At 41.5% G+C, this 21,211-nt stretch overlaps 1 protein-coding gene across 5 annotated transcripts in view; it reads right to left on the reverse strand.

The window, feature by feature from the left end:
- The window catches only part of gbf1 (golgi brefeldin A resistant guanine nucleotide exchange factor 1), a 95,923-nt gene extending 75,067 nt beyond the window's left edge, over positions 1–20,856 (reverse strand). The window contains exons 1-5 of one of the 5 annotated variants that reach the window (XM_076077341.1): positions 20,782–20,856; positions 20,547–20,619; positions 20,365–20,464; positions 17,201–17,305; positions 14,812–14,878 (exon numbers count right to left, since the gene is read on the reverse strand). In XM_076077341.1, coding sequence (XP_075933456.1) covers positions 14,812–14,878; positions 17,201–17,296 — 163 coding nt within the window. In that variant the 5' untranslated portion in view covers positions 17,297–17,305; positions 20,365–20,464; positions 20,547–20,619; positions 20,782–20,856. Of the gene's footprint in view, positions 1–14,811; positions 14,879–17,200; positions 17,306–20,364; positions 20,465–20,546 lie in introns of all 5 variants that reach the window. The other 4 variants (XM_076077343.1, XM_076077340.1, XM_076077344.1 and 1 more) reach the window with 4 other exon arrangements.
- Positions 20,857–21,211: the final 355 nt, after the last annotated feature.

The following is a 21,211-nucleotide window of genomic DNA, read 5'->3' on the forward strand; positions in this document are numbered from 1 at the left end:
GAGTTAAAAACCAACATAGACATATGTGCATAGCTCGGATGGCTGCTAGCTGCCTCATGCACACAGGCGCTGGACAGACTGGGAGTGTGGCCGTCTCACACAGGGATCATCAAGCACAATGGACAAATCTGATATTCACTACAATGTTACCACCTTTCTGTAGCTCTAGTCTAGCGTCTTGATTTTTTAAATTAGAATATAATTTTCAATAAAAATTCTAATCTTAATATTAAAATAAAGGTAGAGCCTGTAGTGCCTTTTTTGTATTTGCATCAGGAAGAATGTAAACAGTAGTGAACAATTCTCTAGGTAACATGGCCAACATCTTAGCATTAAAATAAATAAAAATGTTTTTCAACATCAGAGATGTCCATCACCTGTGACTATGTTTGAGCACTAAGCATGATTGAAAAGAGAGTCCTGTGATCTTGGATACATTCATCAATGGTACTATTTTACCATTGATGAATGTATCCATATCAAAACAGTAGCCTAATGTTGTTGATATTTAGCCTTTCTAAATCTATCACCAGGACACTGCTCCTATGGACCTGGATATTTAGATCTACATTTAGTCTACATGGAGATTTTATCACTCACACTAAAGAGATTGATTGAAAGCATTTTCAAATTCCTATAAACATTATTATTAATAGGCTGATAATGAATCCAAAATAGGCTAGTTCATGATATATTGGGAGAGAACCAAGGAACTCTATGTAAAATCAGACATTCAGCACCCCCGTATAGCCAGAATGGAACGATTCTTTGATTCATAATTTATTTTGCCACCAATGGGATAATTCAACTGTGTCGAGTCAGGCTCATTCCATTGAATCTTAAAATAATAATCATTCCATTTTAAAATGCAATAACGATTGAAATGTAGTGATGAGCAGATACAATGTTGTGATGCTCTGAGGCATTAGCATCATTAGATAGAGATGGTTTCCTGTTGTCTGCTATATGAGATGTTGTGCCAAACAGTAGAAGGATAGGATTTTGTGTTTAGGGTCTTACAAATGGAAACTCCATTGTGAAGATTGAGCCAAAGCATCATGACCTACCTGCCGAATATACACTCACCGGCCACTTTATTAGGTACACCTTGCTAGTACCGGGTTGGACCCCTTTTGCCTTCAGAACTGCCTTAATTCTTCGTAGCATAGATTCAACAAGGTGTTGGAAACATTCATCACAGATTTTGCTCCACATTGACATGATAGCATCACGCAGTTGCTGCAGATTTGTTGGCTGCACATCCATGATGCGAATGTCCCGTTCCACCACATCCCAAAGGTGCTCTATTGGATTGAGATGTGGTGACTGTGGAGGCCATTGGAGTACAGTGAACTCATCGTCATGTTCAAGAAAGCAGTTTGAGATGATTTGAGCTTTGTGACATGGTGCATTATCCTGCTGGAAGTGGCCATCAGAAGATGGGTACACTGTGGTAAAGGGATGGACATGGTCAGCAACAATACTCAGGTAGGCCGTGGCGTTTAAACGATGCTCAATTGGTACCAAGAGGCCCAAAGTGTGGCAAGAAAATATCCCCCACACCGCTACACCACCACCAGCAGCCTGCACGTTGATACAAGGCAGGATGGATTCATGCTTTCATGTTGTTTACAACTAATTCTGACCCTACCATCTGAATGTCGCAGCTGAAATTGAGACTCATCAGACCAGGCAATGTTTTTCAGATCTTCTGTTGTCACATGTTGGTGAGCCTGTGTGAATTGTAGCCTCAGTTTCCTGTTGTTAGCTGACAGGAGTGGCCCCCGGTGTGGTCTTCTGCTGCTGTAGCCCGTCTGCTTCAAGGTTCCACGTGTTGTGCGTTCAGAGATGGTATTCTGCATACCTTGGTTGTAACGAGTGGTTATTTGAGTTACTGTTGCCTTTCTATCATCTCCAACCACTCTGCCCATTCTCCTCTGACCTCTGACATCAACAAGGCATTTTGGTCCACACGACTGCCGCTCACTGGATATTTTCTCTTTTTCGGACCATTCTCTGTAAACTCTAGAGATGGTTGTGCGTGAAAATCCCAGATCAGCAGTTTTTGAAATACTCAGACCAGCCCGTCTGGCACCAACAACCATGGCGCGTTCAAAGTCACTTAAATCCCCTTTCTTCCCCATTCTGATGCTCGCTTTGAACTTCAGCAAGTCCTCTTCACCACGTCTAGATGCCTAAATGCATTGAGTTGCTGCCATGTGATTGGCTGATTAGCTATTTGTGTTAACAAGCAATTGAACAGGTGTGCCTACTAAAGTGGACAGTGAGTGTATGTTGTTTATATCAAAGGGTAATGGCTGAGAGAGGCAGTGGGTCCAAAGTTGGTCAGACCTCAAAGCTCACTGCTGTTTCGGAAAAACTTTGAGTTTCACTGCTACCATACGGACAAAGCTTCCTCCTGGTGTTCATACTCAACAGAAAGTCTTCAGCTGACTACTGAAACTTGGGCTGATAAAAACAACATATGTTTCTACATAACATCTTGCTGAGTAACAGAATTAATTCCCTGCACATAAAACGAACAAACTGATTTGTGAATAAAATATTCATAATCTTCTCCAGTCTGAGCACATACACAAAGCAAAAATAATTCATATTTCAACAACAACAGTGGGCCAGCGAACAGGGAGTGAACATGGTCGTACATATCGGCGGGTCTATTTTGCTTGCAGAGCAATCAACACTCAGCTGCACTGGGCCACACCGGCCGGCCGGCTCGCCCCCCCCCACCCTATTTAAGAAGGGGTGCGTAAACAGGTTTAAAGCACTCCTGCTGAATGTCTCACCTCTTTTTCATTCAATATTTGTGCTGTGAAATATGGCCAGTTGTTTCATCGCCCCTCAAACATGGCCATCAGCAGGACTGTCCTCCTCTACCCACCAGTCACCCTCCCATCATCCTTCAACAAGACATTTCTGACCCATGTCACCTTTACGGCACACACTCATTTCAAAGCCCCAGCTGCAGCCCAGAAATAGGACGGCTTTTTTAAATTCTGGGTGTCCACTCAAGAGGCGAGTGCTTTGTGCCAGTGTCCTGTTCCAAACTCCAACAGGAGGGGGATGACAACCCAATGGATGTTGTGCAGAGTTTGTCAAGTGACTTCACTGGAATCAGCCTAGCCATGTTCAGTAAGCCTGCATGTCGTCAGTGTTCATTTCAGCAACTAAAACTATGCCGGAAAATATTTGACAACCTTTTTCTAGAATAAAAACTAAACAAAATGTACCTTTGATCACAAAAACTATGGCTATATGTATTACTATTTTTCATTATTATTTCAGTCAATGGAGGGAAACTGAATAACAATTTGAAAGACTTGTGCACAAAAATGGTAGGGTTGACACCCTCTGGTCGGTTGTCAGTCAAATATCTCATTGGTCGGACATTGGTCGGACAATGCGAAGCTGGTGTTACTTCAATAAGAAGAAGAGTGTTTCTTGATCCATTATCTCTTTAATGACGGGGCGATGGTTTTGCTGCTATTCAACAATAAGGAACAATGTTATTTTAACAACTATTTAGCCTACATCTTCCCACTACTGTGGGCAAGGGAGACAGAGAGCTCTCTGGACCGCTCCAGCTGTAGACGCTCCCTGCAAAACGAGCGCTGCACACTTAAGAGTGTCGCAACGCTCAGTGTCCTTGTCTCTCAGTCCTCTATGACGCTTATAGTTGGAGGTTTGTGGAGCAGAATCGGATGAATAACACACATTCTGTGCTGTTTGGCTCTCAAAGCAGGTCGACTGGGTGCGGACCCACGCATCACTTCATGATAGGCTTTGACTTTGAACATATCAGAATGCGCATATTTCAATGTTTGGTTTAATGAATAGCCTCATTGTTTTGTTTATGATGTAACTTCAGCTGCGTGCTGGTCAGCTTTGAGTGTTGCTACCATTTAAGTACAAAACAATTAGGTTAGAAATACTTGAATATGTGGCAAAATGATTTTTATGTTTTTTTATGAATCATTTTGGCTACCAGTTAAAATGTCAATCCTGCAGATTTGTATCAATGTAGTAGTCTTTGTAGACATCAAGGATGAAAATGAAAAATGAACACGTCATATTGATCCACCTTAGAAATGAGATTGAAAATCTCATTGGGATTATCCTGGCTATGTAAAGGATAAATAAAAAAATAAAAATATAACATACAAAACATAAACAATAACAAAATGAAGTAACAAGATAAACAGACCAAATGCCTGGAAGAAACAACTACAATCTGCTAAAATAAATGATACAGCTACACTGAGTGAAATAGTGCTCCAAATAAAAAGCACTACTTAGTGATGAGAAACTAACATGAAAATACATTGGAAGTCCAGCACAAGAGAGCATTTTATGGAACTGTGAGAATCCCAGCTTGAGAGCAATGCGCGATGCAATGCTTAGCTAATTGGATATGTGTATTACAATGTCCGTGGTCACAGCACCCTTATGGGGCATGAAATAACAAGCAGCTGTGTGTGTCAAGAGACCCCACGTGTGTGTGTGCTCGGTGTGTCTGCCTGTGTGTGTGGGAGGGATGGTTGCTGAGAGGTTTATTAACCCAGTCCATCAAGGCAGTGTGGGATTCACACTGAGACACCGAAGGCTTAAGCATGTGAGCGCCACACAAGCAAGACGGTGCCTCTCCGAAATACTAATATGGGCCCTTATTTTCTACCACAACAACCCCCCCCCCCCCCCCCCCCACACACACACACACACACACACACACACACACTACCAGCACTGCTTCCACAGCTACTGGACTGTGTGCTTTGATCTGACCAGCTTTGCTGTTCTACTCAGGAGATTATAAATGGCGTCCTCGATTCTTTAGCATGGACTGTGCTTCACGCTGCAGAACATTGTATGTTTATGGTAATGATCAGCAGGGTGGTGTGAAGCCCACTTTACAGGACTTTACCCTGTATAACTGTCAATATGGAATTACAGGGCTACGGATTTAAAAGACCTATCTTAGTCCGTTCTCACAAACACATTTTACAACCACCAGCATGACAACATACCAGACATCAGAATGGTCGCGACGCCATTAACTAGCCATGACTTATGAACTGTCCACATAATACAGCTCCCTGATACTGTTATTTCAATTCAATGTTTCCAAAATTATTAATAAAGGTAAAACACTTTAGCCTAATGATTTACAGCAGGATGGGGGATGTAAAATGTCGTTTGTGCCTCAAACCTGTCCACTTTTATTAAGGTGAAGCATGGCACCAATGTTGACTTGTTCCTGCTGTGGGGACAATGTGCAAGATGGACGGACAGACGGACATAGTCGTCTAGTCCTTGAATACAAGGACATTTTTTGTCACCATATGTCCCGTATGCTCACAATCCACGGATTGAAAACATTGAATTGGGAAACAATGAAACTTGGACTCCATACAAACTCAAGCAAACAGCAGTGAGCCCATGGCAACGTGTCACTTTAAGGAAAACAATGCTAGAGCCTGACAAAAATTGTTTAACTCACAGTCTTCATCAGCAGATGGATATTGCTGAATTGTCATGTTACTGAAAACTCTTGAAAAACAGTGATGACAACCTGAATCACTACAGAGGCTTAGATTAAAAATAATGTCAAAATAATTATTTCACCAACTGCAAAACGCGTATACTACTCAAACAAGGCACACAAAACAGAAAGACATGTCAAAATAATCCAGATGCTCACTAACTGCCTTCATTGGGGGCTAAACTTAGAGACGCACCCATTTGTACATTGAAAACTGACACTTGGCATCTTCAGCGATTGTCAATACCAGCTTGTATAGTCGATATTGTGAGAGCTCAGTGTGAGTAATTAAAGCAACAGTTAACCCAAAGCTCTCTAGCACTGCAGTAAGCTACAGTGAGGTGGGTGTGGGTTGGGCTGTTTCGTGCTGAACCCCAATTACCACCTCATAAGAATATGCTTAACAGAACATTAAAACCGAATCCACGCTGTGCAGAGGAACTGTGCACTCTAAATCTTCACCATCGAGTCACAGCTGACAGCACAGAGAAGGTCAAGACCTGAACTGATCCGTCTGACTCAGTGGGCCAGGCCTGGAAAAGAGAAATGGCCAGCTAAACACAAGTCCAAAGGGGTCTGAATATGTAGCTAGAAGGTAAAACTACGACAAGTGCGGTGGTCAAAGTTGAAGCGTGAATGATAACACGCAGTTTAGTGTGTTTTCTCTTCCGTGGAACCAAATCTAAAAAGTGAGAGCCTGGAAACTTGTAGCTGTGCTATCCAGCAACATTTGATAGATTGGCGTGAGAGTCAGTCACATTATGCTGAGCTCAAATGAAATGCTGGATCTGGAAGACCCACCCGATGTTTCCAATCAGTTGCAACAGCAAGAGAGAGTTGTGTGTAAGACGAGGACGGTGTGTCGGCACTGCTCCACCATTGTAGCAGAATGTGAATAAAACACATCAAACATGCTAATACATCACTCAGATGTGCCCATCATGTGGAGGAGGAAGAAGCAACCCGTATTTAGTATTTTCAAGTTTCATAGCATTAGAGATGCTATGCAGTTTTATAGCTTGTTGTGAACTGTTGCTTTTTGGGAATGTGTTTGTACAGTGTAATACACAAGTGTTGCTTATTCTTATAATGAAAATGTTCTCCTGAAGTTGCCAGTGGGCTCAATGTTACTTCCATGCTACTCCACCATCCAGCAGGAGGACTGTGTCCATCTTTGACACTTGCAAAATAAATGAAAGGGAACAGATCCTTTTTATTATATCCCTAATTTGTATTGACTGTACCAAACTCCCACCAACCCGTGACTCCTGTACGGTACTGAAGCCTCCGAGTGAGTTTCGTTCAATCACAACTTGAGCAGTAAATTGTGTCGATGCATCTAGGTTAAATAGTTTCACCAGTGACTTAGTTTAGATGGTGACAAGAAGCACTAGGGATTGACTGACCAATCAAAGATTCTAAATAAAAAAATGTAAACTGGTGTTTGGTTGCTGGAGGCTTTAGTGCCCAGCCTGCCCTCCCCCTCCCCCTCCTCTCTCTCGGTGCTCATGGGGGCTAGTTTGTTCACATCTTGCCCACTGTTCCTGTCAGCACATCCATATCCTCTGCGGCACCCTGGACCCTCTCTTCCATCTCGCCCTCAGCTCTGTCCGTGCCTGAGCCCGATCCCCCTCCCACCCAACAGACACCCCAGCCGGCATGATTAATAGCCCTCTGCTGGGACGCTCCATCCACTCAGCACATTGTTGAGAGCCTCTGAAACAGTACAACAGTTGCATCCCCTCTTCACACTGGGGCTAAGCCCTGCCTGTCAGTCCCCGGTTAGGGCACTGTTAACTGGCCAGATTTACAGCTACTAACCAGTACTAGGTGGCAGCCTGTCTGGGGAGGGGGAGATACTCCTATTAATCATAGCTCTTTTGATGGGGGCTGTTACAGCCGGTAGGCCGAAGGCTTGCACTGTATAACACCTGTGTAATCCACGGCGCCTCCCATCAACCATCAATCACAACTGCACACCAATGCAGCTAGTATTCATATTCTCTGTGATACCATGCCATGGCATTTAGTTTGATTCATTAAAGAGTAACAGGTGACCTGAATCCTGCTCAGGTGACTCTGCAGTCAGTCCAATTCACGAGAACATCTCCAATAATACCAATCTCAGTGCAGATAAAAGGGGATTTAAAAAGGTTTGCTTTTCATTTAACAGTGCTTACATTTTTAGTCAAATCAATTAGTCAGTCGACCGAAAATGAATCACCAACATTTCCGATAGTTAAATGATTCATTATTTCAGTAATCAACATTTGGTGCTAGTTCCCTCCTAAATGTGAGGCGCTGCTGCTTTTCCTTGTTTCATATCGTCGCCTGAAGGTCTTTGCTTTTGGACTGTTGGTCAGACAGAACACTTTGTCACCTTGAGCTCTGAGAACTTTAGATGGGAATGGTGATGATTTGTTTTTACAACTTTCCTACATTTTATAGACAAAACAATGAAGAAAAATAATCGTTACATGAATTATTAGCCAAATGAATCATTGGTTGAGGCCTATTTCATAACAGTGGAAAAATCATGCAGTCCAAGATTAATATCATTTAGTCATTGAAGAGGGGAAAAAAATAAACATTGGCACATCACTAGAGCAACAGTAAAACAGACTAACCTGGTGTTCCCATATTGGGTACAATAGTTTTAAGGCATACCGACATCCACATGTGATGGGTCTTGTAAACTCAAGTGCAACAAATTTAAAATGAAAAGCTTTAACTAAGCATGTGCAAAATGCTTGCCTTTCATAACTGATGGTGATTGCAATCAAGTCTGTTAATGTTGACAGAGTTTTTAGGTTTTGCTTTTTTGCAACATTCTCACTGTGTACCAGGCTTCTTACACGAGACTAAAGTGGGACACACTCAGGCCTACCATCAGCATGAATGAGTCACTGACAGAACGGTCCTCAGACAATGTGATGAAGCGTAACATACTGTTCATCTGAAATGAGAAGGAGCCTATAAAAAAAAAGAAAAAAAGAAGAGCAAGCAGCACGTCTTTTAGCCACTATGACTAAATTGAGGTCAAACATGAATGACTTCAGGGAAATTAATTTCTTAAAACTGGACTCACCGGGGTAAAACAAAACTACACATAGGAAGACCAGTCTGCACAATTACTCAAAGCCTTGACAAGAACATAACTTGGCTAACGTTATACTATGTTAAAATAAATCATTTTTTAAATTATTGTCATTGACTAAGCCTTATTTTAGAGCTCAAACAATTAATCAGTCCCTAAATTGACAGAAATTCCAATAACCAATGAAGCGCTCAAGTAATTCTTCCAAGCAAAAATACCAGCAGTTCAAGGCTTTTAAATGTGACTGTGAAGAATTGCTGCTTTTCTTTGTCTTCTAAGATAAGACGCTGAACATCTTTGGCATTTAGACAATTTGCAATTTAGCAATTTGAAGCCATCAACATGAAGCGTGGACAGCATGTTTCATTATTTTATGAACCGAATGAATAATCAAGAAGATGAATCCAAGCAGATTACTCAATAATGTAAAGAAATCATCAGTTGCATATTTTCCCCTGTGCATTCACAAGTGTTATAGCATTAATGTATGTAGGTGCTATGCCAAGCCAACATGAAGCCTAGGTAGATCTGACAAGACATTAAAGTGACACTTTATTGTCTTCTGACCATGTCATAAAAATAACACAGACAGCAGGACTGAGAATTTAACCCGCGATCTCATGCTTAAAGCTACGGGACACCGGGGCCACGCGGCTGACATGTGAAGAATTGCCGTGAGGCAGATTCTCCTTGCTCAGAATGCCTTCATGAGTAAACATATTTGCATAAGTGGCTGAGCGACATGAATTATGGTTCCTCTTCTTCAGCTTTTGCCAGCTGCCTTCTACCGTTTCAATTGGGAGTGATATATGTGTGAAGATCAGGTGGCCGTGAAGAGGAAGGGAGGGGTGAGAGGGTAAAAGGCCACAACCAGATCCCAAATGCTGGGGCCGCAACCCCCGGAGGCCTGCCAGCGCCCGCCTGCCCACAGCTGGGGACCAAGACAACACACACTCAGGCTTGACCTTGAAATAACACCGACATAGACGGCATGTGTGCATTCCCTCTTGATGACTGACATGACGGTAAAATGTGATGAATTAGTGAGGTTGTCAGTAATGGATGGATTAGGCTGTGTGAAAACAAAAGGAAACATGTTTCATTATACTGGTGCCACTGAGCACCTTCACTTCACTGCAACAGATTAAATCAACGAATGAGTTCATACAATGGCCGTTACATGTTGGGGCCTCAAACTACGTGCTTACAAATAGATTATTTTTTGTCAGAATTTTACTATTCCATGCCAAATGAGCTCTGCTTTCTGCTTTGCTTTGGAGAATGCAGGATAAGTGTTGTAAAGGTCAGCTGGAGAGTAATCAAATCATCCTCCACAATGTTCTTTCTGCAAATCCACGGCCATGCCCCCTGATATCTACCTCTGGTGCTGTGCTGGTGATTCAAGTCAATTAGAGGTGTGCTTGTGAATTTCGTTAGTGTTTGGATGAAATGAAGAAAGCTGTCAGTCAAAAGGCCACTCTGGCTTTGTATCTGGGGGGCTGCAAGGGGCTCTAAACCAGTATTTGTATGAATAAAAATGAAGGGATTTAGGAGAAGACCGTTTCTTCTGCAGACTTGTCAAAAAGCTGACCTTCGCTGCAGCAGAGGGGGTTGATGGGAGAGGAGGGTCGAAGGAAAGAATGGAAGCTTTTTGAAAAAAGCTGAGGCTCAGTGACTCCTGGATAAAAAGGTGCAACTGAAAAAAGAAATAGGTGAGCAGGAGAGGAAATAAAATGTATGTCATACTGAAAGGCGGTTCTCCAGGCTCTCTACTCTCTGAGGTATAGCCCAGCAGTGGAATAAAGCCACAGAATTATTCAACAAGAGATTGAGACAGATTTGTCTGTGTGATGACAATCCTGTACGGGAGAGACCTCCTGTCAATGTCACGTAAGAGACAAAGACTCAATCTGCGGCTCAAAACAATGTGGCAGATGTTAGAACACCAAACACAATAATACTCTGTATTTCTGGCTTCTTTTATTTGCTAGTTGATAATGGGAGTTCACGCTATGCAAAGACAAATCAAATCCGTCACTATCAGATGCTTGTTTTAAATTCCAGTGTAGTGCCTGGATCAGACCTAGCTGCTCATGTCATCAGCTAACTATTCATTACTCATGAGGTCACATCACACCACAAGGCTTCTTAGATTTAGGTGATCAAAATAATAATAATAATCAAACTAATATGAAATTATGAACAGTATATAGACACAACATATGGACTTAAGTAACAAAGTGTAATTATTGATCAATCATGTTGTCTATGGGTTTAATGGTACGCACAAAAGGTCAGGTACCTAGCTTCATTTAGTGGTGTACATTTTTAAGAGTTCTTGTCATTCCTCGTTTGGAAAGTTTGAGTGTAAAAATTGTGACACTCAAACTTTGTGATGTATGGTCAGCTAAAAAAAACAGGACAAAAGCAGGACCAGCTTCGGAGACAGACCGTCCCGGCTGGAGCAACTCAGATTCAGCCAGAGCTAACCCTAGAGCTACATCTCCTAGCGGTGGGGAGCAGGGACCCATCCTGCCAGCACACCGTTTCTCTCATTCTCTGTAACCAGTGTAACCAAAACAAGGTGGAATCAGCAAGCTAACGTTAGCTAGCTCACTAGCCAGCCGCTAAATGAGTCAAATTAAAAGACTTAATGCTTCATCTACACACTGTTGTCACAGCGTAGAAAAGCACATTGCTATCACCAGATAAGTCATTTATACTGATTCAGCAGATGTTTCAATGTGCTAATAGTGCATTTAAAGTCCACAGAAAGGAGAGAGCAGCCTTGTGCTGTTGTGATTGTAATGCTACACAGTGGTTACAGAAAAAGTCAAAATATCAGATGCAGTGGGGAGAGGGCTTCAACATTCTTTTATTTCATTACGTAGACTATCTCAGAATTGGCCTTGAAGATTAGGACTGATTTAAAACAATAGACGGCATTTTAAGCCATATTCAACCATGAAAAACAGATTTTCTTTTATGAATTGGTTAAGAAATGTCAATATTAACACCAGCATTGATGTGTTTCATCAAAGTACAGTCATATTGTTTAGCTTACAGCTTAAAGAGCACATTTAGTTTAGCAGTTACTCTTTAAAGACATGGGGAAAGCACTCAATTCTCTGGGTCTAATGAGGTTAGGGATGGGGCATTAGATATCAGGCTCCATCCAAACTGTCCTGTTTAAATCAGAGGAAAAGCGCCTGCTTCCTGGGACCGATTACCCCGACTGACTGAACAAGGTGGAGCTGAAGCATCACAACACATGGCCCACCGTCGGCCCAGCTTCTTCAACTGTGCTCTCATTGTTCAGGAGTCCAGAGCGGAGGACCTTACATTTTTTTCCTGCTTCCAGAAAAGAGAGACAAGACTTCCTTTCCCAGAACAATTTATCTCTTTGCTTGACAGGACTCCCCGCTATATTTACCCAACTAAAATTGCAGATGATATACTTCCAGCTGCACTACTCTCCAGCTCTGTCGCACATGGTCCTGTCAATCACAGTAGTTACAACAGAAGAGGAGCGCCAGCACAGTGAGAGCCTCAGCTAGACAGAGAGCGACAGAGGAATATGGAGAGAAGAAATAAGAGGAGAGAGACAGACGGACTAGGAAACCTTGTGGGGACTAATTCATATTTCTTTTGCTGGTTGGCTTTAGTTGTTAGAGACAGCGGAGGTACACACCGGAGTGAATGGAATTACTGGGCTTTCATTAAGCAGACAGCTGGGCCGCAGTGAAGCCTCAAAGCAGCAGCAAAACACAGCCCACCCGCAACATGTCCTACCAAAATACTGCTGTGTTTCTGTATGAGAGCTCTATTGGGTTGTTAGGCTGCTGCAAAAACAAAACAAATTGATCAGTCTGTCAAGCACAGAATTGAGCTCTTCTGTGGTTATTTAAACTCCATTTTGTCTTTCATCAGGGCATGGATGGAACATTTCAGAGACTGGGTGCACGGGGGATTTGGGCTTAAGGATGCAACAAGGCTTTCAAACATCCTTGACATGGACTCATTACTTCATGCAAATGCCCTAAAAAAGCTGGGGGGAAAAATTTTAATTGATATTCGATATCCATTCTGGTCAAATACAGTAACTGTAATGGAATCGGTTTAAGTAAAGGTAACAGAGGAATGTGGGCCTTTGGTGATATGAGGGCTAAAGGGAAAGAGTTAGAGGAGAGGAAAAGGCCAGAGGAGGGTTCACCAGTCCGGTGGATTCCTCCTCAGCCAGCAGTGCCTGTCCATCTCACAGTGGCAGCGGCATTCCCTGGAGGAAGGCAGCAGCGGGGGGGGGGGGGGGGGGGGGGGGGGCTCAGGCTGTGCAGCTCCATGTGCTGCATCTTTCCCATTGCTCACAACTTCTACAACTGGAGCTGTAAGGCTGTGGGAGCTGCCAGGACTCTCATTGCAAAGGCATGACAACATGCAGGGATTGTACTCAGAGCCAGCTTGGCTCTCTCAGCAGAACGGCTGCTGTCAGACACCACCGCTGCATTCACACCCTGTTTCTTCACCCGCATTTCTGTTCACCCCACTTATGCTCTCAGGGCTGAATACTAGACTACTCCTGAATAGATAAATGAATAAAACCTGGAGTATTGATAAGGTCCGGAGTTAGCGGTTCTGCTACCACTTAAGTTACGGAGCGAGTTGTCCTCGTCTCAAACCTCTTCTCTCTGCTTCTCACACACACACACACACACACACACACACACACACACACACACACACACACACACACACACACACACACACACACACACACACACACACACACACACACACACACACACACACACACACACACACACACACACACACACACACACACACACACACACACACACACGAAAGAAAAAGATCCAAAGTGTGGCTACATTCTATATTTCAGTAGATACTGAGAACTCTCGTATCTCGTTGTCACAAATGTAATAAAACCCTCACAAGTAAGTGAAGTAACATCAGCAGTTTATCACAACATTTGGCCAACAAGCAGAATATAAATGTGCAGAAATGTTCAGTTGTCTACCGTTTGTGGAGCAGCCGTCCATCCTCGTCCACTGCAGCAAGCGTTAGCGATATCATACGGACTTTGAGCATAACAGGCTACTCAATCACTTAGCTAATTGTACTGCTGCTCAAGAAACACTATTTGTTTACATACAATAATAATAATAAAGCTGTGTCACTTCTTTTCTTAATCAATTTTCTTTTTTTCCCCCTCACTAAATAACCAAAAATAACCGATAAGACCATCCGTAAGGAACCGAACCCATAAGCAGTATCGATAAGAGCACTAGTGTCGATAAAATCCTAAGGACACCCATCCCTAGTCCTGACCCAGACCACACCCTGGTATGATGAATACATCAGCTAACAGCACCGTCAAAGCTGTTATAGGAGAGTAATACTCTGAGGATCGATTATGATTAGGACTACGGCTGAAACTAACAATTATTTTCATCATGGATTAATCTGCCGATGATTTTCTTGATTGATTTAATAAGCTTTTTGTTGGCAGGGCTATCGAGAGGAAGTCCCCATCACGGACACAGTGAAAGAGTGTGTGCCATGAACGGATCGGGGAGGTTTCACTTCAGACATTTCCTCGGAGGATGCTTGCTGGATATGGTATTGCATCATTAATGAATGAGACTGAAGATAACTGCTGCTCTGTAGAAAGCATGCCATCTCTGTTTAGCTAGCAAGCATGGTTGTTATCATTTGGCTGGCCGTAAGTGCAACCCTAGCACAACTACAGGCCATATCTCATTTCTGTTGAAAACATTTGTGTGCATATGATTCAAGTCCTGATCGGCTTTTTGCTGCTCCAAACTATCTTTATTATATCGGCCTTTACAAATGTATCGACCTCTAACACTTTGTGTGAAGTATCCCTGAAATCACAGTCTTAAGTCGCTGAGGTTTATTCAACTTATGTGTCACAAGGAAAATTGGAAGACAGTCAGTTTCTACTGTGCAATCTTTGATTAAAAGTGACAGAATCCAACTTAAAGTTGGTTCTGTATTTTTGCAGATTGAGGGTGCTTTCAAACCTGACCTCCTTTGTGCTGTTGGGTTCATTTTGTTCAGACTGCTCAAACCGTCCCATCACCTTACACCCACCTACATCAGCCCCACGTACCTTTTATGTTGTTGAGTATTTCCTTGAGATGGCCAAAGCTGTTCAGTAATGGGTCCTGTTCTTCATCCTGGGAAGAGAGAAAAACATGATAAGAACATGATGGGGGTTGAATGACATCTCAGACTGCCATCTGTTCAATCTAGTTCATTACTTTAATGCTCAGTCTAAGGACGTATTGAGAGTGTTTGCTATAAAGCCAACAATTTATGATAATACCTACAGCACTTTGGTAAAGTGTAAAGTCTGATAGTCGGGATGAAACAGTTAACTTTCACTTCAAACTATAGCAGCGTCTGAAAATGTTGATGTAACAAAAAAATAGTTTTAAAAAATGAGCAGCATCTCTTACTAAACAAACTCACTCCAGATTAGAGCCAGTGGATTTGACCTGGGACATGTATGCTTTTAGAGCACATACAGCTTTTCAAGAGTATAATTCAACTAACCTAATCAACTTAACATTAAATAAGCAACACTACAAACCTGGCAAATACACTATATGAAACCAAATAAACTTGATGCGTTTCATAACAGACAGCCTTCTATAGCCGGTGATTTCTTTACAAAGGAAACAGCACCTGAACCTTTCATGGGGAGCCCAGTGTCTGTCCCATAACCTGTTTAACCTCTCACTAAGTGTGTGGGACGGAGGGGACTAGGTAAGTAAGTAGTAGGGGTGTAACCATACATCCATCTGGATCTATATTCGATTCAATAATCGATGATCCAATATCATTGATGCAAAGTAATATCTATACATATCGTATTTTGAAAATCCCATATCAAGCTGTGTCACCAATGTCCAACCTCCTTCCTACAGAGCCCAGAAATAAAAGTGTCAACTCATGTTTCAGTCGCTTTTTGTGAGTTGATATAAAGATATAAAGTGATTGTGTTAAAAGTGAATATGATATCATCTCATATCTATCACAGCCCCCTGATTTGAACTGAAATTGTATCTTAGCAGATATCATATGATATCAGCAAATATTGTACAACGTCAAAGGTCAGAGGTTGAGAGGAGTCCTCATGACGCAGCGGAGCAGAACAGGAAAACATCCCTTTTCATTTGGGCGCCCATGTCAATCTAGCTCCGCTCTGCATCCCAGCAAACACACATGACGACAGGATCATTTCATCTCAGATATTAATACATTTGTGGTTAACATGAGTAAGTGTGTCGATGAAGTACCGGATTATGTTGAGAAACAAGCATTCTACAAGGGGTGTATTCAAATCCAAGCATACTCCTATCAAGACTATGTACAAACTTTTGACACAGTGGATTATGGAGTCTTGAGTGGGTTGGTGTATCTGCTACAGCCTTGCAGTTGTTTTCAGCATATCTGTCAGATTGAAGCTTTTGTGTTTCAATCGCTGACAGTGTCTCGTCTTTAGCCCCGATACCATGTGGAGTGTCCCAGAGTTCAATCTTAGGACTGATCTTAAGTTCCTTGTATATGCTTCCCTCACCAACCTGTGCGCATCCTGAGGTGCTAAGAAAACCTGCTGGCTGTTCCTAAATCTAGACCTAAGACCAGAGGGGGTTGTGCCTTTGTTGTCCGGTCAACCAAGCTCAGCTAGGTGTTTCCTTTTAAAGCACTTCTCAAAGCTCATTTTTATCGGTTAGCCTATGACTCATTTGTGTCTTTTGAGTGAGTCATCCTCTGTTATATAAGCCGCACATATTGCACATTTGACACACATAGTTTTCTGAAAGTCTTTGGTTTTGTATAATGCATGGCACAATGAGGCAAGTCAAGATCCTTGATCATGAGTTATCAGCAGTATAAATCATGAGACCATGTTGCATACGAGGCTTCACAGGAAGCTGCTGCAAGACTTGAAAAGCCCTGAAACAAACTTCATGAATTTGTAACAGGTGGACTTCAATCAAGTTCTTGATACGCATGAGTGATGATCAAAGGAAAATTAACATTTGAATGAGTTGTTTCTGTATTGGGATTGGACTTCATTTCTACGAATAGGAGGACAAAACAAAACTATTTTTACAACACCACAACAAAATTAGGAAAAACTGAAGCAACAAAAAACGACATGCTGTCCCTTCTACACCAGTGCTGATTAAAATATGTAATTGGATGACATAAGTAAACTACAAAGAGATGGAATGATTCAGCGATTATTGTGGCCTTTATATCAATGTATTCCTGTGATTCTCACTGAAAACATTTCATCACAACATCAGAGTCATTATAAACTGAGTTATAAAGTAGCAGGTTGACGTTATTGTAAATCAAGTTGCCAAATTAAAATTAGTGACAAGATCAATTTGAAGTTAAGTTTTGCCATACCCGCAATATCTAAAGTAAATCTAATCTTAACTCAGGTAAAATGATCAAATACAACAACAATAAATATAACTTACCAGTGGAGTGTGGGTATTCCATCTGGAGTTTCTCTTGATCGCTCCAACAACGGTGCTGATCTCCCCCTGGACGATGTAGATATTCTTGTCCACCATGCTGCGTCTCTAAGAGAAGAAAAGAGGAGGGGATGCTTGGTTTGGCAGAAACCTACACAACTTATATTCCCTCTATATAACTGTACAGTTACAAAATCATCATGACAAGATATCATGATTCACAGTTGTCAGGTATAAAATGCATTGTTTTTTGAATATATTGTTTTATTAGTGTTTTTAATGTCTGTCACTCATCCATCTCACAAAACAGATACACTTCAGTTTGTTTTAAGCATTCAAATCACTCGCAGTCTATATGTTGTGAAATGGTAAATGGACTGTACTTGTATAGTTCTTTTCTAGTCTTCCCACCACTCAAAGCGCTGTAACACTACATGTTATCATCCATTCACACACTGATAGCAGGGGTTATCATGCAAGGTGCCACCTGCCCATCAGGACCCTAACCAATCCTACCGACATGGAGCCGGGGATCGAACCTCCGATCCTGTGATTGAAGGACGACCCTGCTCTACCACTGAGCCACAGTCGCCCACAATACATCTCTAATGACGGATCAAGGCTCCCAACTATGGGCATAATAAGAGCTACAGTGGGCAGAGGGGGCAATGGGATGATCCACTAAATAGGACGAATACCATTTTCGACTACATAAAAACTATTTTTGTAAATTGAATTTATTATATCAGTCAGCCTGGTAAATCTGCAGCTGTTGTTTGACGCTGACAGTGTGAGAGTCAGAGTCCGTTTGGATGAAGGGATTGATGCTTCAGAAGCATTTACATGCCAGTGATGTCGGGTGTGAATTTCAGGTACAAAATGGCACGATGAATCATTACTACTACTTGACTCAAAGAACATGAGCTTATCTTTACATGTGACAAACATTAGAAAATATTTTTGTTTGGCAAATATCACACCATTATCATTGTAATATGTTTTTCCATGAAAATGACCATACTGATTCAAAAAATTATCATTCCCTCTAATATCGCAAATCATATGGCAACTGCATTATCAGTCAAAATAATAGCAATTAGATATATTTTTTTTTAAACGTTTAGGCCTGGATTATTATCAGAAAATGTATTTTATTCATAACTTGCATTATCCAGAAATCAAAATTCTAGCAAACATTACTATGGGGCAGATAATCTAAATATTTGAGAGTGGGTGCATGAATCATATATCCAACCAATAAATCAACAAATCAATGAATGAAACCTTTGAGTCAACCGTACACGCACACCAGCTATGTAGAACATATGAGGTACTTAATTAGCTTATACAAAAATACAGAATTTACAAGAGAGACTTGCTGGCTACTATGAATAATGTACTTCAGACCACTGAGCCATCAAGTAAAACCATCTGATATTGTTTCTCATGGCAAACATATTTGTCTAGGCTACAACAAGTCCTGTACATACACCGGAATGAATTTTAAGGTATGGATAAGCAATCATTTAGATGTAATATTCTGTGAAAATCTGCAAGAAGTATATGAAAATGAAGTCACCAAGCTTAAAGTCAAACTATCAACCTCAAATGGATATAGAATCTAACAACCAAACAGCACATTTTCATGTGTACCTTGACAATGCCTTAAACCAATAAGGATAACCAAACAAAATCAAAATGACATGCTGTTCATATTTGACAAGCACTACACCTCAAAATGGTTGGATTAACCTTCTTCCTTGTGTCATGAAAGCCATGCCAGATAATACTTTTACTTTACAGGAAGATTTAAGAATGTAGAGACGAGGTGGCAGAGGCCACTTTCTTTAAAATTCATGGTAAGCAGCCTATTCAAAATACTAAGAGGATGGAGGTGTGACAGACGGAGGCCAGGACCTAGAGACATAGTGAGGTGAAAAGATGGTGATATACTGTATATGAGTCTTCACTAGGGATTACGTTTTTTAAACCACCCCTTCCAATCTGAATCAGTAATATTGAGTCCTGGTCTGATATTATATTTTCTAAAATAATACAGCTGCACAGTGCACACAGCAGTCACAGTAGACTCAGTAAAAACAAGTGAGTAGGTAAAATGTTGGAAAACTAGCCTAAATGGCCTGCGTCACAATTTACCTTTAATTGTTTAATATATGTTTTAAAATAACAAAAATAAATCTCTTTGTATAAAATAAATGCTGTCATTGAATTAGTATAAACATACAGTCGCTGTGTGTTATCTCACGACAGCTACTCTGTAGTAGGACACAATGAACAGGTTCTGCAGGGTTCCTTTGGGATGGTAAGACCATTGTGTTGTATGCCTGGCTATACAGAAAAAAAAAGCTCATTCTCAAAATGTTTACCAATAAATACATTCTACTCATTCAAACCGTAGACAAAATACATGTCTCCCATTCCAGATCAGAAGCTTGTACTACGATTGAATGAAAGGTCAGGGGACTCAGGGCTCACTACTTTTCAGCAGCATCTATCTGTCCATCCAGATTTAAGTGTTTATGGAACAGTTCATTTTGGCAGGTAATGATTTCTACAATCTGTCTTTGCAAGAGCTTTTGTGATGACACCGACGGTCAGGCTGGTAGAACACATGACGACTACACGTTGTTGAGTAATCTCAAGACGTACTCTCTTCTCTTAGATATTAATGCTAACAACCAGCTGGTTAGCAGCTGGATAGGACAACATTGTGCCTTTAACCCTTTAAAGATAACGATACAGAGACAATCTGGTACCAGAGCTCCAGACATTTCAAACGTGAATGTAACATAGTTATAGGTACACTCTCAATGCATGTGATACAAGCGCAACACAATACAGTCAGACAACAAAGGCAAGTGGTACAGTTAAGTTAGTTAGCTGTCAGGTGAGCTAGGACGATGGTTTGTCGCTAGTTAGCTGATTAGATTAACTAAGTTAGCTAAGTCAGTGACATCTACTCAAAGGCAGAGCTAACAGGTTCGCTCTCCACCACACTACGAGGTTGAAAGACTGCTGAGTGATCTGGTACAAACACAAACAGAATAAGAGTACACATAACTACTTACGTTATCTAAATAATATCCATTTACGGACTGAATAGTTAACACATTGCAATATATTAGGGTTAGTTTTGCATATATTACCTGTCAAGAAACCTCACAGCTAACTGCTTAGCTAGCGTGTCAGCTGGCTAAGGATAGGTGTCTTCGGTGTTTGTCCTCTCAGACAACAGTCATGTATTTCCTTGATTTAAAAAAGAAAACGCCTGTTGACAAATATACAAGTAGGCATTTCTGCTTCTCTAGAAAGGATCCGAAAGGATTACCTGTGTGTGGCTGCTATTCCAAAGATGGAGTCCTGCTGTAGCTAATGCTAGCCTAGTTAGGCAAGCTAGCAGGCTAGCCGGCCAACAGTGAATGAAGAAGACCAAAGTTCAATTCAGTACAACAGGACAAACTAAAAATGTCGGACATTCCACTGCGTGATAACTTAATATTTCCAAACTCCACTTATGTAATCACTATTCAATAGAATGCCTCATAAGTGAATCAATTGAACACCTTCCTGCAGCTGTCAATCTGGTCTTGGTAAACACACTGACGTGGAAAAGCTCTGCTGTCTCAACCTAGCTTGATGACAGCCTTTTGATTGACAGGCCACCAAACTCATCACTTTACGCGTAATATAGGACTTTAGAATACAAGAACATACCAGACAATTACATTTTTAGGGGTGTTCGCGTTTGTGCAATTTTGTTATCATATAGACTCTTAGGGATTCTCCGAAAGGAAAATATCGCTATGCTACGAAGAAATAAGGGCGGGACAAAGGTAGCACGTTCGTTATGCCGGGTTGATGACGAAAGCACGGTCTGCAGCTCCATTGAAGAGACCAGTCGCACACTGACAGCTGGACTACAACTTTCCCTTTCAGTATCCTTTCACAGGCCCCAGTACTATCAGTGGTTTCAATCATTTTACAACGATACGA

Source organism: Anarhichas minor, unplaced genomic scaffold, assembly GCF_050575085.1.
Source record: "Anarhichas minor isolate MPS153535 unplaced genomic scaffold, ASM5057508v1 ptg000058l, whole genome shotgun sequence".
Classification (NCBI taxonomy): Eukaryota; Metazoa; Chordata; class Actinopteri; order Perciformes; family Anarhichadidae; genus Anarhichas; species Anarhichas minor.